At 48.7% G+C, this 15,544-nt stretch overlaps 1 protein-coding gene across 2 annotated transcripts in view; it reads left to right on the top strand.

Annotated features, from left to right (window-relative positions):
- Positions 1–15,544, top strand: part of LOC123360004 (galactosylgalactosylxylosylprotein 3-beta-glucuronosyltransferase 1-like) — a 47,914-nt gene that overhangs the window by 17,636 nt on the left and 14,734 nt on the right. The window contains exons 2-3 of one of the 2 annotated variants that reach the window (XM_045001181.1): positions 12,455–12,658; positions 14,340–14,484. In XM_045001181.1, coding sequence (XP_044857116.1) covers positions 14,373–14,484 — 112 coding nt within the window. In that variant the 5' untranslated portion in view covers positions 12,455–12,658; positions 14,340–14,372. Of the gene's footprint in view, positions 1–12,454; positions 12,659–14,335; positions 14,485–15,544 lie in introns of both variants that reach the window. The other variant, XM_045001171.1, reaches the window with a different exon arrangement.

Genomic DNA, 15,544 nt, shown 5'->3' with positions numbered 1-15,544 from the left:
TCAACAGAACTGCAGACTCTGAGAGCCTATCCTAAAAGAGAGGAATATGAGGGGCCCTTCATTGCTTCTCTGTATCTGCAGCACTGTCTGCTTACTTATCCAGATGGTCTAACCTCCAGAGATGCCAGTCTGTCTTACATTCCCCACCCAGAACTGCATGCTTGCTCAAGGGGAAAGTGGACGTGACCTTCTGAAACCAGAAATCTACACCAGGAAAAATGAGACTCAGAAATTAGTGTTATGCCAAGGTTGGACTGGCACATCAGGAGAAAGCTCCAGGGAAATCAGCCAGCCTGCTCCAGAGGGCAATGTGAAAAGAAGGGGCGGTGAGTGAGGAGAAGCAGAAGGTAGGCCAACAGTGGAAATAAGACAGAGCTAGAGAGAATGTGCTGCCGTGTGCTTGCAGGAGAGGGGATCTCAGGAGGAGACAAGGGTTCCTGAGTTTCGGTTTTCATTTAGAGATGAGTTGCCAAAGTCAAAACCCTGCCTTTAAACACCCTCAATCCTCGGTGAGGTTCTGGTCCAGAATGGATTTGGGCCAAACCAAAACCCCAGATCTAGGCACCCCTTAGCTTTGGGAGATTTGAGATCCAGATTCTAATTTAGTGTTTCTAAGCAGCCAATGGTGTTTCTAACCAGTAAATTTTTAAGAGCAGGTTTGACAAACACCTGTCAGAGATGGTGTGACGGAGTCTGCTTACCCCGCACTAGCCCAGACAGGGTTAAGCTCCAGGTATTGACAGCGGAAGTCCCGCCCCCCTGGCAAGACTGGGCATGCTCCAAGTGCTCTAGTAGTATAAAGGGAGGGAGACCAGCTCATTCTGGGCTGGAGGCTGCAGGGGAAGGACCTGCCTGGGAAGCACCTGTGGAGGGCCAGCTACAGACTGCGCCGGGAATCGAAGCCGTCCATGGCCTACCTGCACCCCGGCGACTGGAGGAAACCCTGGAGATGACCGGCCCAGCTGAACACACAAGACCTGACATCTCATGGGAAGCCCCAACACAGACTCTGGTAGGAAGTGACCCAGGAAGGGTGACAGAGTGGTACCTCCCACCCAGGGAAGCTCAATGTGTTTCGGTAGGACCCCCCTGTTGAGTCAGTGGCAAGCCGCTATGCCACTGTTAGGGCCCTTGGTTGGGGCCTGGTGGAGTCAGATGGTCCTGGACCCCCCTACTGGGGCGGCCACAGCCTAACGCTATAGACTCTGGCCATCAGGCCATGCTGCCTGGCACCAAAGGGTGGCGCTACAGACTGTGACCAATAGCCCATGCTAGGGGTGTGGACTGTCACAGATGATCTAGATAATACTCACTCCTGCCTTGAGTGCAGAAGACTGGACTAGAGGACCTCTTGAGGTCCCTTCCAGTTCTATGATTCTATGAAATCAAAAGCTGATTGGCGCTTAAGTAATTCCACTCTCTGACACAGACAGATGCACAAACTAGACAGAACATGGGGAAGTTCAAATCCAAATCTGAGTTTTGCAGCACTGACCCATCTCTAATTTCTGTAGAAGATTGCTGTTTATCTTGCCTCAGATACAAGACACTACTGATCTTTAAGTTCTCTGAAAAAGGACTCCAAGTATAGACAGGTTCCAGGAAAGACTGGTTCATCTCTCACCTCTGGCTGGAGAGTCCCTGTTGCCTAGTAATTCTGCCCAAGATAAGCTCTCCACTTGCAGTTTGGTAGCATCTGAGGACAAGGGCCAGGGCTATGTGTGACAAGGCGTACCAAGGAATGTGTGTTCCATCTTGCTGGGTGAGGTTACCAGTGGTTCTATAAATAGAAAGCAGAGAGGAGAACTGCAAAAGTGAGGGGGAGAAGAATCTTTTGGTAGTTTCCTACCATCAGTCTATTGTATACAGTGTACCGTGATGGCTGTTCTGTGCAAACATAATTCTGTAGGCTTAATGGGTGGAAGGAACATAGAAATTGCCATCTTGGAGTATCCCTCTGGGGCACCTGGCATTGACCACTGTCAGAAGATAGGATACTGGGCTAGATGGGCCTTTGGTCTGACCTAGTATGGCCATTTTATCTGGTCCAGCACTGGCCAATGCCTCAGGCTACAGAGGAACATTTTGGAAAAAAATAGTAATGTACCTAGTCCATTTTTCCATGCTATGTATGGATGGAGCCTGATAGAAATTCCTTCCTGCCCCCAACTTGTGAGCTCACAAAAGCATGAAGGTGTGCAAATGTGCTTCTGGGCATAGTATAGCACTGATGTCCCAAGGAAATTATGTACAAAGAGCAAAACAAGCACTTTCAGTCTGGATTACATGTATTTGCAATTAAAGGAAAACAGAGAAAGAAAGAATTATAAATTCTCCATGAGAAAAAGCAGAGTTTGTGTCTCACTCTGAAATCTGCCATCTTGAATCTGCTTATGGCCCTGTCATCCCAACAGACAGGCACAGATTTACCCTCTCTTGTAATGTTTTTGTTTGGTTCTGCTTTGTAGAAGTATTTTCCTTTCCTGGAAATGACATGGTCAGTAGTTTCCTTTTCAGAATCCCTTTCTTTTACCTCTGCCAGGTATACCACTGGTTCCACTACTTTCCTGACAATTCCTTTCCTCTACTTCCTCCTTCCCCTTTAATTTCACATCCTCGGGGGCAAATACTGTACATGGTTTATGCTGTTTTTTCTATCCTAGTCTCTTGGTTAAACCTGATCTAAGTAGCTCAACTCTATAAACTGATGTTAAAGATTTAATTCTGCTGGAGTTTTGAGTAGTGGACTGGCATACAGCTGTAACAGAAAATTTGCCATATACACCACATTTTTTTCCACCAGATATATTTTTAGGTGTCAGCATAATATGTTGATGCTAGACAATAAGCAAGAGATCTAATGCGCTTTAATGAATTTATCCCAAGGAAGATTTGAGAACCAGCTCTTCGGGTAACCAATATGCCACAAGTCCACCTCACAAGGCCTTGCTATTCTCCACAGAAGAAATATTCCTCAGGTATATTATTCCTTGCCTTCTGGAATAAATGTGTAGCCTTTGCCAAGGCCTAGTGGTCACTCCTATAGTAAACAGAGACCATTTCTGACCTGTTTTGCTGGCTACTGCAGAATTAGCATTAGCTATTTTCCCTTCTCTGTCATATTCCAGGTCTGGCCACAAAAAACTTCAAGGCAAACTTTTAATTTTCATTATGCTTTATTGATCATAGTTCAACCATCATTCTCCAGTGAAAGCAGCAGGGTATTACTACCCCATGCCACATGGCAAAATCATTCTCTATGAACAATTCAATTTTTCTAGTGGACTCAGACCCTGATTCAGCAGGTTCAACTAGCCCTGAAAATGGATGGCGCTGGAGCGTCGGGCCCATACCCGGCCGTCGCCGGCAACGAGAGCCGCGGGGGCTACGCCGCGACGAGTAGGAGGGCCGCTGCGGTGCGCCTTGAAGCCTAGGGCGCGGGCCCGGGTGGAGCCGCCGCAGGTGCAGATCTTGGTGGTAGTAGCAAATATTCAAACTAAAACACTTGTGTATCTGTGGGCATGTGAACACCCCTATTGACTTCAGTGAGATGGCTGACATGCTAAAGGTATGCATGTTCTTCAGTACCTTGCTGAATCTGCACCAATGGCTCTTCTTTGCTATATGATTTTGCCATCCAGAAGGAGTGTATTACATTACTTTAACCAAAGCAGGGTCTCTCTCCATTTCCTTGGCACTTGCTGGGGGTGATGGGAAGGCTCACTAGGTAAGAGAGTTTGTACACTGGCTCTGAAAGTAGGGAAAATGAGCAGAATAATCAATCAGGGTAGTGCATTAGTGATAGCAATGTCCTCTGGAGGCTTGCATTTGATGCAGCTAAGATCAAAGCCCATCTCTGCATTCTGGCTGTTGCTAGAGGTGCAGTGTCAGCCTCTGGACCCAGTATCTTAACAAGGAGCTTGTGATCAAGGGCACTCGTGATATTTAATTATCCCCCAAATAATGCCTAATGTCTCTTTCTCTGAGAGTAATTCCTCTCAGCCTTTGATAATGTTCTGGAAGCAAATGTCATGGGGTTTGCCTTCCCCTCTTTACAACCCACATGTGCAATGACAGCTACCGCTCCTGCTGAACAGGCATCATGTGTGAACATAGTCAGGAAAGCTCTGGGTGAAATGCTCCAGTACACTGGAACTATTCAGTTTTGCTTCCTTAAAAGACCTGGTCTGCCTCTCAAACAAAACCCATTTCCTATCTTTTAATAATGCATCTCTTGGGGCTGCTTAATGCCGATACATCTGGAATGAATACTCCATAATAGCCACCGTTGCCTAAAAAGGATCTCCACTCTGCAAGTGTTTGGTAGCAGAAGGGGCAAATCTTGGTTTAGATAAGCACCCAAAAATGCAGTTCCTCTGAGGTTAGACAGTTCCGAAGCGTTTGCAGCACTGAGTTAGGACTCTCAGGAGAGCTGGCTCCCATGAGACATCTAGTCCCTCCCATGTCTGTTTGGTTTTATCTGTCACTTTTTCCTCCAGCGTTTCTGTTCATGATTAACAAGCACAGATGCATGCAAATTAAAACTAGGCCCAAAGCTGCAATGTTCTGAACCAGTCCCAAATGTTCCCAAAGTGCCGGGGGTTCTGATGAGGCCCATTGCAGAGATAGGGGCCAGTTGTGCGATTTGGCTTTAGGGAGGTTTGGGTCTGACTCTACTGTTCAGATCAGGGTTTTGGATTGAGCCTCTCTAAAAATGAAACTTAACAGAACTTTCTATCCCCCAGGAAGGTTCTGGAGGAGTCTGGGACAAGAGTTCAGTTCAGCACTTACCTGAACCAGTTGTGTTCATCCCTGCTCACAGCCAACATAACCCCTGGCTGTTCCCTTGCTAACTAAGATGGCAGGTATTAGCGCAAAAGCATTGGACCGCAGAGGAACTAGCCTGCAGATTTCATTAGCACTGCCTCCAAATTTTTTGTGAATAGAATCCAGTGTAAAGGAACACCTAGAGATGATCAGCACGTCTGGGACACATCTCCTCAGGGAAGGAGCCATGCAGAGCTGTTTACAAATCTGATGGGCAGGGTCTGGAGGCCAGCAGTGGGGTGAGGGGTATGACACTAAGTGAGTTCCCAAAAGAAAAGCCAGTTTTCTAGGCTGACGACACTGCAGATCCATAGGGTTAAAAAGAGATAAACCAAGCAGGCAGGGAAAGGATGGTGCTTTTCATTAAGCCTTGGGGGGAGGAGGGGAGAGAAGGAAGAGGGAAGCAGAAGGTGTAGGGTTTTCCTCCCAGGGAGGGGTTCCCCACTCCCACCCCCACCCCAAGGGTGCACACACTGAAAGCTGCAGCTTAGATGTGAGCATCCAGTCCCCATAAGTGGTGTTAGCTCTAGATCCAGCCACTATTGTCTCCTCCTCCCCCATATTATTCACTGCTTTGTCATTTTCTAGCACTGCATCCATCCAAGGATCTCCAAGCTCTTCAGTGAAGTCAGCCTCATATCCCTTGGGTCAAGATCATTTATCCCCTCCTACAGATGAGGAGTGACTTGCAGAGTAAGGACTAAAACCCAAAGCACTTTTCTCCATCACAAGAGCATCCCTTTTCCTTAGGGGTGCAGTACAATTCAGGAACACTGCCTGTGCTGGGAAGGGTTAGGGTACACTCAGGATTTCATTAGAAAAAGGGGGCAGGGACTATCGCCTGGCATGCAGCATCCTTCCCTGCCATTGGCTACTCGGAATGCCAGATCCAGCAGAGTGCAGGGAAGAAAATGCTGCCACTCAGCCGAAGAACCAGATTTCTCCTCGCATTTCCTGTCCCACCACAGGCTGTGGCGTCCTGTCCTGGAAATGAACCCTTAATGCTTGCTTTAGAGATAACCCAACATTTCAGTGTACAATGGTCCCCATTCATTCAGCACTGCATCAGGGAGAGGACTGTCCCACTGGGGAGAAGGAAGCCTCTGTAAGTGGGGCTCATTACCATGGTCATATACATGAAGTTCTGCAGCTTTCTTGCATAGCAAGCCCGTGTCATCCACTTATGTGCTTCCTCGTTCCTGTTTTATTTGTGCATCTGAAACAGGCAGGAGATGATCTAGGCAAGGGAAATACCACAGCTCCTCAGCCGTAACCAGTATTAAACAGCACACGTTGACACTTCGGCTGCTGAGTCTGTGGGATGAGATGCAAAAGAACGGCTTAGAGGGGACAAACTTCCTGTCGATTTCAGTAAGCAGAGACAGAGCTGTTGCTGAGCACCACACATACAAGTGTTGCCATGAATTATGCATTCCTTGTTTGAAGGGAGGTTGGCCTCATCAATAATGAAGGCTCGCTGCTCTGCCTGCAGCATTGCATGCCCAATGCCGGCAGTTGGGGAATTCATGAAATCTGCATGGATGTCCTCAAGGTGCTCCAGAGCCAGTGGAGAGAGACAGGCTGCGGAACACAGGCTAACACAATACTGCGGAAAGTTCCTGTGCATACAAAACGTGAACCTGCTCAGCCCCTGTGCTGCCCTGCCAACAGCTCTGCTCAGCTCCACAGACACATGGTACAAACATGCAGCCAAAAATGAAGGCACCCACAATTACTGGGAATTTGTGAAAATTTTGGCTTGATCAGCTGAGATTGATTGGGGACACTTGCATCAACAGACCCTAGATTTATACATCAGGTGGCTGGATATTACAGATAAATGGCCCTTGTCCTTGAAACCCACTCCCTCTTCACGGTGACAGTCTGTGCCGTTATCTACACTACACAATTAAATCAACTTATGTTAGGTCAAGTACAGCCACCCCATTAATGGCTGCAGTTTTTCATGTCCACACTACCCTCCTTCTGCCGGTGGCACGTCTCCTCCCCAGAAGCGTTTCCATTGACTTAAGTAGGCCAGTGTTGGGGGCTGAGAGCCTGGGTCTAAATTTACTGAGCTCCAGGGCAGACTGCAAAGCTCACGTATTTCCTCAGGTTCTTTTCAAGTCACTATTTCCTTTCTGATGTGGTTCTCTCCTTTGCTCCATTCCCTTCTCTGTCCCAGTTTGTCTCCACTGTTATCTCTGTCTTCCCTTCATTCTTATCCCCCAGGGACTTTTCTCTTCTCCATGTCTTCCCCAGCCCCTTGCTCCTCCTGGGAGAGGGACGGAGAATGGATTCTGCTCCAACACAAGTGATAAGAGTGTTTCAGAGACTGAGCAGGTGATCTGTGTGAACTGGAGGGTGTCCCTTCCAAATGCAGGTGAACACAGAATCCTGCACTGCAGCCCCACTCTGTAGAATGGAGGGAATGACATGGAATTCCTGGGAGCTGGAGTGTTAGTTAATGCCAGGAAAGTGCTAGGAATGTGCTCTGTATTATTATTATTCATTAGTATGATCCCACTTTTCCTTTGTTGTGCTGCCTCCACATCCTCTTTTTCTGGCCTGTGACCTTGCCTGCCAACCCAGCCTCTGCCCTGCACTGATTATTATGAGTTTAGAGTCATTAGAAAGGAGGAGGATTAGGAAGATTAACAACAAGGCTCTCCCAGACCTGGGTCTCCGAAACACTGCTCCTGAACGCATGCAGCTGCCTCACAAACCCCAGGCCGCTGAGGCCTCTCCCTAACACAGCCCTCTCAAATATCACTCCCCAGCCCGGCTCTCCCTAGCCTTAGCCATCTGAGTATGCTTTCAAGCCATCTCTATTGCCACCCCACAAGGCTGCCACCTAATCCAGTTCTCCTGAGGACTATCCCAACCTCCACCAAGATGCCTACCATTGTACATCATCTCAGGAAGCAATGAGGCTGTCTGTGCTGCACACTTGTTTTGGCAGCATGGGGAGTACATACCCTGCAAGCCCCCGCAGCACACATCTAAACAGCAGTGTAGACAGCGAGGCCCAGCTCAGGCAAGTAGAGTTAAGACATGCCTGTAGGTGTGTACCTGGCCATGTACACTGCAGGCTCTCTACTTGCCCAAGCAGTGCCTCCCCCGTTTATACTGCTATTTTTAGCAGTGTAGTATCCCTTCCCTGCTGCTGGTGTCTTTCCCCACCTCAAGGAAAGAGTTCAGTAGTGGGGAGACTCTGGCAGTAAGGAGGCATCAGGGAAAGGTCCCAGCAACTTTCCATTGCTTGAGCCTTTTCTGATGCCGGGGCCTTTCCCTGCTGCCTCCCCCCTGCCAGAGCCTGTCACCAACGTGTGTAGATACACACCAGTGTGGACATGGTGTGCTTTTCACTGCAGCATGTAGCTATGCACACTGTATACACTGCTGCAAGTGGGGTGCAGTGTAGACATGACCAAGGTTACTTTCCAGCCTGGGATGCCTTAGGCCGCTCCCAGAATCTGAGTTGCCCACTGTTAATATTGCATTTTAGTAGCAAAATGTTTTCTGGGAGTTAAACAGGCTGGTGATGGTCAACTGTGGTGGAGCCGATCACACCAGATGCTTTGAGCTACAGCCAGATGCTTCTTACTGCTCCAGTCACACATAATACAAGAAACAGTCAAACCTAGCCCCAGAGGGCGTGGGTGTGTACACGCGCACGCACAAAGCAGAAGATTGATGGATGAAATTAAGCAGAGAGATGTGTAATTGGAAAACAGCTCAAGAAGGTTACAAGCAGCATATTGAAAGCATCCATCAGCCATCTAGCTAATGTTGTTAGGGGTGCATAATACAAACAGGGACTGCAGCAGGCACTAGAAAAAGATGGGGAGAGGGGGATAGTCAGAAAGGAAAAAATATGGAAGAGAGAAACTTAGAGAGACCATTAATAATAATAAATACAATTTATATTACAGCAGTATCCATAGGTCCCTCAAGACAAGAGCTGTGCACACATAGCAGGAGGTAGTCCTCTTCCTGTAGAGCTTACAGCCAGGAACTGCTGGGTGAAGTGTGTTATGCAGAAGATCAGACTAGATGATCATCATGATCCTGTCTGGCCTTGTGATCCATATATTTCATTTAAGAAAATACACTATAAATGGGTGTAGCAATGAAAAAGGAGGGAATGGAGACGGGAGGAAGAAGGTAACAATGCTGGGAACACACAGTCACACAGACTAGCTGTGTGCACAAACTGATGACGCTAAGCCAATTAGAGTTTATTTTTAATTAAAGATGTAAATAAATATATCAAACAGATCTCAGTAGGTCCCAATGACCCTCGGTTTGGCCATTAGCAATCTCCCATAGGTAACATGGTATAAGTGGGTCGCAGTGAGGTATCTAGAGGGGGGCAGGTTGGTGGTTTCATTGGAGGGAATTCCATGCAAAAGGGGCAGTGCGGAAGAAACTGCACAAGCACTTGTGGGAGAAGTGGACAGTCAGGTGTTCAAGCTACAATGATTGGCAGTGTGGAGCTGGCAGAGAACAACTCTAGTCCTGAGAAACATGCATACTGGAGAAAGGGGAGTGTAATGGTGCCAACTCACCACTGCAGCACCTCCTGCTGGTTGTGCTGGGAAATAGCTCTCTTGGACCACCAAGGTGCCTTTTACTAGCGGTGTCTCACTCGCCATTACTTCACTTCCTCCACTGTTTCCACCATCTGGACCCACGTTACTCCCAGACCAGTGTCCTCTTCAGGACACAGCCCTCCAGCCTTGCCCCAGCCCACTGTCTCCTCCTTTCAGGGGACAGGCAGCCCTCAGTCCTTCTACTTGCCTCAGCAGCCAACCACAATCTCTAGTCTAGCTCCTGGCTTCAGGGGCAAACTGCAGTTTGGATTTAGGCCACTCTCCTCATTGGCAAGTAGGGGTAAAGGGGGAGGGAGGGACCGAGGCCTGACTGCTACTCTGGGTCCCAGCCTAGGGACCCTATAACTGGCAGCCACTTATTGCCCCGCCTCCTAATCCCACTGCCTACTTTCCCTAGGCCACTTCCCCCATAGCCCTAGCACCTTCCCTGCCCTTGGTTCAGGGCCTCAGTCTGGCCATGGTCAGCCAAGAGTTCCCCTATTGCGCTGCTACCCTGCCCAACACTGCAGTATCTCCAGTATTCCTTCCCCTTTGCCCTTCAGGGAGAGATTACCCTTGCTTTGCTGAGCAGCACTTTATATATGGGCTGCTCCAGCAAGCCTTCTCTCGATTGGCTCTCCCAATGAGCCCTTTCTGATTGGCTGGGTTCTGCGCAGTCTCCCCAAGGCTGCCTTAGCCCTTCTCCTGCCTGTGTGGGGCAGTCGCCCCACCACAGGGGGTGAATGAAACAGAGAGAGATGGAGAAAAATGAAGGCGAGGGAAAGCTGTGAGAGAGGAAATGACGTGTAATGCAAGCCGGGGTTGTTAGAACCCACACGGGTGAAGAGCGGAATCCCTTGTGAAGCTCACTGGGGACCTGACTGTGCTGGCCTCATGCAGTGCTTAGGTTCTGCAGTACGGGGCACTTGAGAAAACCAATAAAGAGAGAATGAACATGTAGAAGTAAAAGAACAAAGAACACCTGGAGAGCTGTGCACACAGACCCTGGCTCAATATATTTGCAGCGTTTGGGGAGCAGGCTGTGAAGATGTGGAACTAGAAGCAGAATTTGTGTGCTCTCCTAACTTTGATCTGCTCACCTCTTTGCTCTTGGTAACAAAGCTGCATCCTCCTCCTGTCTTCTCCTTCCCTCCAGAATCAATCTGAGTTTGTGGTAGTCGTGGGGCTGCCTTGTGGAAACAAACAGTTACTGTATAATAAAGGCCAGGTCTTTCTTTTATGTAAGGGGGAAATACAGACTGCCTGAGAAGACCTCAGTGCAGAGACCCTTGTAATGACAGGTAGCTCAAGCAGGGAGATGAGATGTGACCACCCGAGCAGGGCCGGCTTTAGGCCAATTCCCCTGAATTGGGCCCCACGCCTAAGAGGGCCCCACGCCCAGCCAAAGCGTGGCAAGCCCGCGGCCCTGCTCCCCGGGCCCAGAGCGCTGGGTGGAGTGCTGCAAGCCCCCGGCTCCCCTCCCCTGGCCGGAGCGTGGCAATCCGAAGTGCCACAGTGCCGCCAAAAACTCGGAGTGCCACCCGGTGAGTACAAGCCCCACAAATCGGGCCCCGCACTTGCTAAAGCCGGCCCTGCACCCGAGAACAGACAAAGGGAGAGCCAGATGCCTACAGGTGTAACAAGAGAACTCAGAGCCCTTGTTCCGTTTTAGGGCTTGAATTTCTTTTGTGACTGCCTCTATTTTCATGGTTCCTAGTGTCAGGAAAGCTGCTCCATGCTGCTAATGTGATAAGCCTGTGACATATTCCAAGAACCTAGGGGCAGGGATCATTGTGAGAAATCTACATATATACAGGTACGTTGAACGTCAGCCAGACTGAGGGTTAGTCTACACTTACGAGCCGGGTCGACGCGGTGAGTTCGACTTCTCGGAGTTCGAACTATCGCGTCTAATCTGGACGCGATAGTTCAAACTCCGGAAGCGCCACGGTCGACTCCGGTACTCCACCACTGCAAAAGGCGGTGGCGGAGTCGACCTTGGAGCCGCGGACTTCGATTCCGCGGCGTCTGGACGGGTGAGTAGTTCGAACTAGGGTACTTCGAATTCAGCTACGCTATTCACGTAGCTGAATTTGCGTACCCTAGTTCGACCCCCCTTCTTAGTGTGGACCAGCCCTGACCCCAGGTTGTGTCCAAGTTTGACCTTCCTCCCCAGACACGTAGGACTCTGCCACTTGAGTGAAGAGCGAAGTCTCTTGGCTGGCACTTCCGTTAGGTCCCTTATCCTTGCTTAGGACCCAGCTGCTAGAAGGCAGCCTGGCCACATATACTGAGCCAGTTACTGTCTTCCTTTATAGCCACACAATGCTGCACTTGCTATCAGCACTCCACAAAACACAAAGGGGCTAGCCGTGGATGTAGCAGTATCCCTGTTAGGTTGGCCCCTGGGCTCCTGCCTCCTGCCCCACACATCTGAGACCACCTGCTTCATAATGTGAGGAAGGGAAACAACTCCCATCTCACCTCTATTATTAATAATAATAACAATAATATAAAAGTAATGAAAAGATTAAAGACTTGGTCCCAGGAGAACTCAAACCTACACCACTTACTGTCATGCCCCCTGCCATCTATCTCTGGTGCTTACATGGACCCCATTACTGTAGTATCACAGTGCCTTGCAGCCTGTAATATATTTATCCTCACACCATCCATGTGAGCTAGGGAAGAGACATTATCCCCATTTCAGACATGGGGAACTGAGGCACAGAGAGAGTGAGTGACTTGCCCAGGGTCACACAAGAAATCTGTGGTAGAGAAGGGACTCGCACTCAGGTCACTCTGCTAATGTGCTAAGCTCCCTCTCTTCCATCATACTGGTATCAGGGCACTGCCCCTCCACAGGCTCTTTACCTGGAAGAGCAGGAAGGGGGGCTGGGAGTGTTAGGAGTTCAGGGGTCATGCTGATAGCAGCAGCTCTATGGTTCTCAGGAAGCATGGTCACAGTCGCTGCTTTTATTGCACAGGGGAAACCTGAGTCTTTGTGGCTAATGAAAATTTTATTCCCGTAGGCCTCCAGGGGGAGCACTGGTGCAGCCACTGTCTGGTAGATAGGCATGAGGAAAGAGGCTCGCTGGGAAGGGCTCAATACATGCGCTCAGCACCTGAGAAGAATCCCCGAGGAACCAGCCCCAGGAGGGCAAGGGGAGCAAAGTCTGGCACACGCTGGTCTCAAAACTGGTCAACAGTGAGGCACTCTGCTGACAGCGACAGTGGTGAGTCCTCAGCTGACAACAGGCAGCATTGCTGCTGTACAACTCAGTGTGCGCACATGGATTGCTATGCTGCAGAAGGATTAAATCTCCATTACTATGCTTGGCTTTTGCTGCCTGTGGCATGGCACAGGCAGCTCATTTAATAATGGGACTGGGAGCTTCTGGATCCATAGAGCTGAAAGGAGATGCTGGAAGTTGTGTGGTGAATGAGGCTGGGGACTTTTTGAAGAAAAAAAATGGTCTTTGGTTATGACCCAAAATTGGCATCTGAATTGTGTCCTTGTTTCCGCCATACACTTTCTGTGTGATGGCGAGCAAGTCACTTCCATCAATGTTTTCAGAAGTGGCCACTAATTTTGGATATTTTGTTGAGTGGCTGCCCAACCTGAGAACCCTAGGACCTGATTTTCAGAAGTGTGGATCACTCACAATCCATATTGAAGTCAACAGTAGCTGTAGCTGCCAGGGGCGTTGGAACAATTTATAAAGTCAGGGTGCTGAGAGCCATCGAACGAAACTATAAACCCTGTAATATAATGGAAACCGCTTCCAGTCAGGGGGTGCGGCAGCATCCCCCGCACCCTGGTTCCAGCACCTTTGGTAGGTGCTCAGCTACTGTGAAAATTCAGGCCCAAGATGTCTCAAATTGGACACCCAATGAATGAAACACCCCAAATTAGTGGCCCCTCCTGAAACTGTGGGCTTTAATGACTCTGTGCCTCAGTTCCCCTCCTTTCATAGGGATATTTTAAAGGTAAATTAATTAATACCTGTGAAGCACTCAGATTCTATGGTGATGAGAGCCATAGAAAAGCCCACAAGGAGATTAATAATTCCATATGTCGTGCATGGTTTGGATGATGTGTCATATATAATGCAGGGGCCAGACAATGACTGAGGGGGATAAAAAGAGATATTGATTAACTACCCAAGCAGTGAGCACCATCTTTGCTGTGCATTGAATGAGGCAGGGGACCTGTGCAAAAAGCAGGATGTGACTGTAAAGACTGTATCGGAATTAATACGTATAAGGGAGCGGAATTAAAATTAAATTAGAGAAAAGAATAGTAGGCATCTTTCAGCCCATTGCTGTATCCATTTGCTCTGCAGTTATTCAGGTCTTACGCACAACTGCAGTAATGCTACAAATTTGGTACCTCGAGTCAAATTTTCAACTAGTGTCACTGAAACTAGTGTCACTTGTAGTGTCACTACAAGGCTTAGAAGTTACCCCCTTGGGATGAATGGGTTCACTAACGGCTCTCTTCGGGCTGTTGTTTCAGATTGCAGGAAGGCAAACAACTATGCTTTGGGTACCCTAAATTCACATTTGGGAGGTATTCTTCACAACCATCAGGCTAGAAACGTGTCCTTTAAAAAAATTACATGGAAGCTTGCACTCTGTAGTATCTGAACCAGTTGTGGCAGGCAGATAAAATACCTTAATGGCTCAGTTCTGGAGAGTGATGGGACTAGTCACGTGCTTAAATTTAAATATGGACTTAAATGCTTTGCTGGATCGAGGCCAGAGTGCTCAGCACCATTCAGGATCCAGCCCTAGGTGAGCTGGACCTAGTCTGTTAGCTGCGTATCTGATAGCACTGAGCTAGCCTTTGCTGGTGTCTGTCACTCTCTGTACAAGCACCAGGTAGCTTACTCCATACTCTGTTCTGAAAGGTAGGGAGATGCCTGGGCGTTGGAAGCTCTTTGCAGCATGGTAAGGAGACGTAACCTTCTGACCACACTCCTGATCGTTTTGCCATGGGCTCTTCTTCTAACCTTGTGGCATCAGTACCCAGCCACCCGCTACCTCATCCTGCTGAGAAGTAAGTGTAAGCGACTCTGCTCTTCACACGGTTACGATTTGATCATAACAGTGTTACGGCCAGGGTGTTCCTGAAATGCGTGCAAGGAATTATTGATGTGAACGCTTGATAAGAAACGCTTCACAGAAAGGGTGAAACAAAGAGAAACTTGCCCAAAGGACCCCTCAGGGACTGACTTCTGCAAACAGGCAGGCAATCCTTAAGAACACTCTCCCTTGTTTGCAGGAAGCCTCAGAGAGAAGCCCACTCTAGACACTATGACTGAATGGTCCAGATCCTCAAAGGATTGATTTCAGTGGGCTCTAGGTGCCTAAATACCTTTGAGGATCTGGGCCAGTCTGCTTGAGGAATTCTTTTGTGCAGCAGAGCAACTAGTCTATAGTGGGATTTTTCCATAACCCCTCCCACCATAGGAGAAGCTGCTGATGTTTTGGCATTGTATCATGTAGCCCTACTCTAAGCAGAGTTAGATGGCATGAGGCTTTACACACATACCTGGAGTCCTGACTATGCTATTAATCCCCTTCTTTGCTACCACCAATGGTGTTGAACTGGCGGGATAATTTAGGAAACAAATCTGAGAGAGTCAACACCCAGGCCCACCTGAACTAGCCCACGCTTAGTATTGAGAATAATGGACTTCATACAGTCTTGGGCTATGGGGCATGCCAGGTAAAATACAGGGAGCAGGCAGGACTCAGGGTCAGCCCGCAGGCTGAAGGTAGGGCTATGGGTAAGAGAGAGAGCTGCTTTCTGGTTATGGAACAGGACATAGTGTTGACTTGTCTGGTTTCTGCGAATGGAGTTGCTTATGTGCAGTTTGCTGTTGTTTTTGCCATCTCTGTTCAAAGTAAACAGGACTGGGGTCCATTTTGTGAATAAAGATAGACTAACAGGGAATACCTGGAGTCTGTGTCCCAGATTTCCTCTTCCAAACAAAAGATGGCCCACTGCAAAGCGTGCTACCACTCAGCACAGAGGTAACAACCACAGTGGAGCTCCAGTTCCTCACACCACTCTGCAATGCATGGGTGGGCCACACAGCTTTTCCATCTAGGCC

This window comes from Mauremys mutica, chromosome 1 (genome assembly GCF_020497125.1).
Source record: "Mauremys mutica isolate MM-2020 ecotype Southern chromosome 1, ASM2049712v1, whole genome shotgun sequence".
NCBI lineage: Eukaryota > Metazoa > Chordata > Testudines > Geoemydidae > Mauremys > Mauremys mutica.
This window is presented reverse-complemented; position numbering and strand designations above follow the sequence as displayed.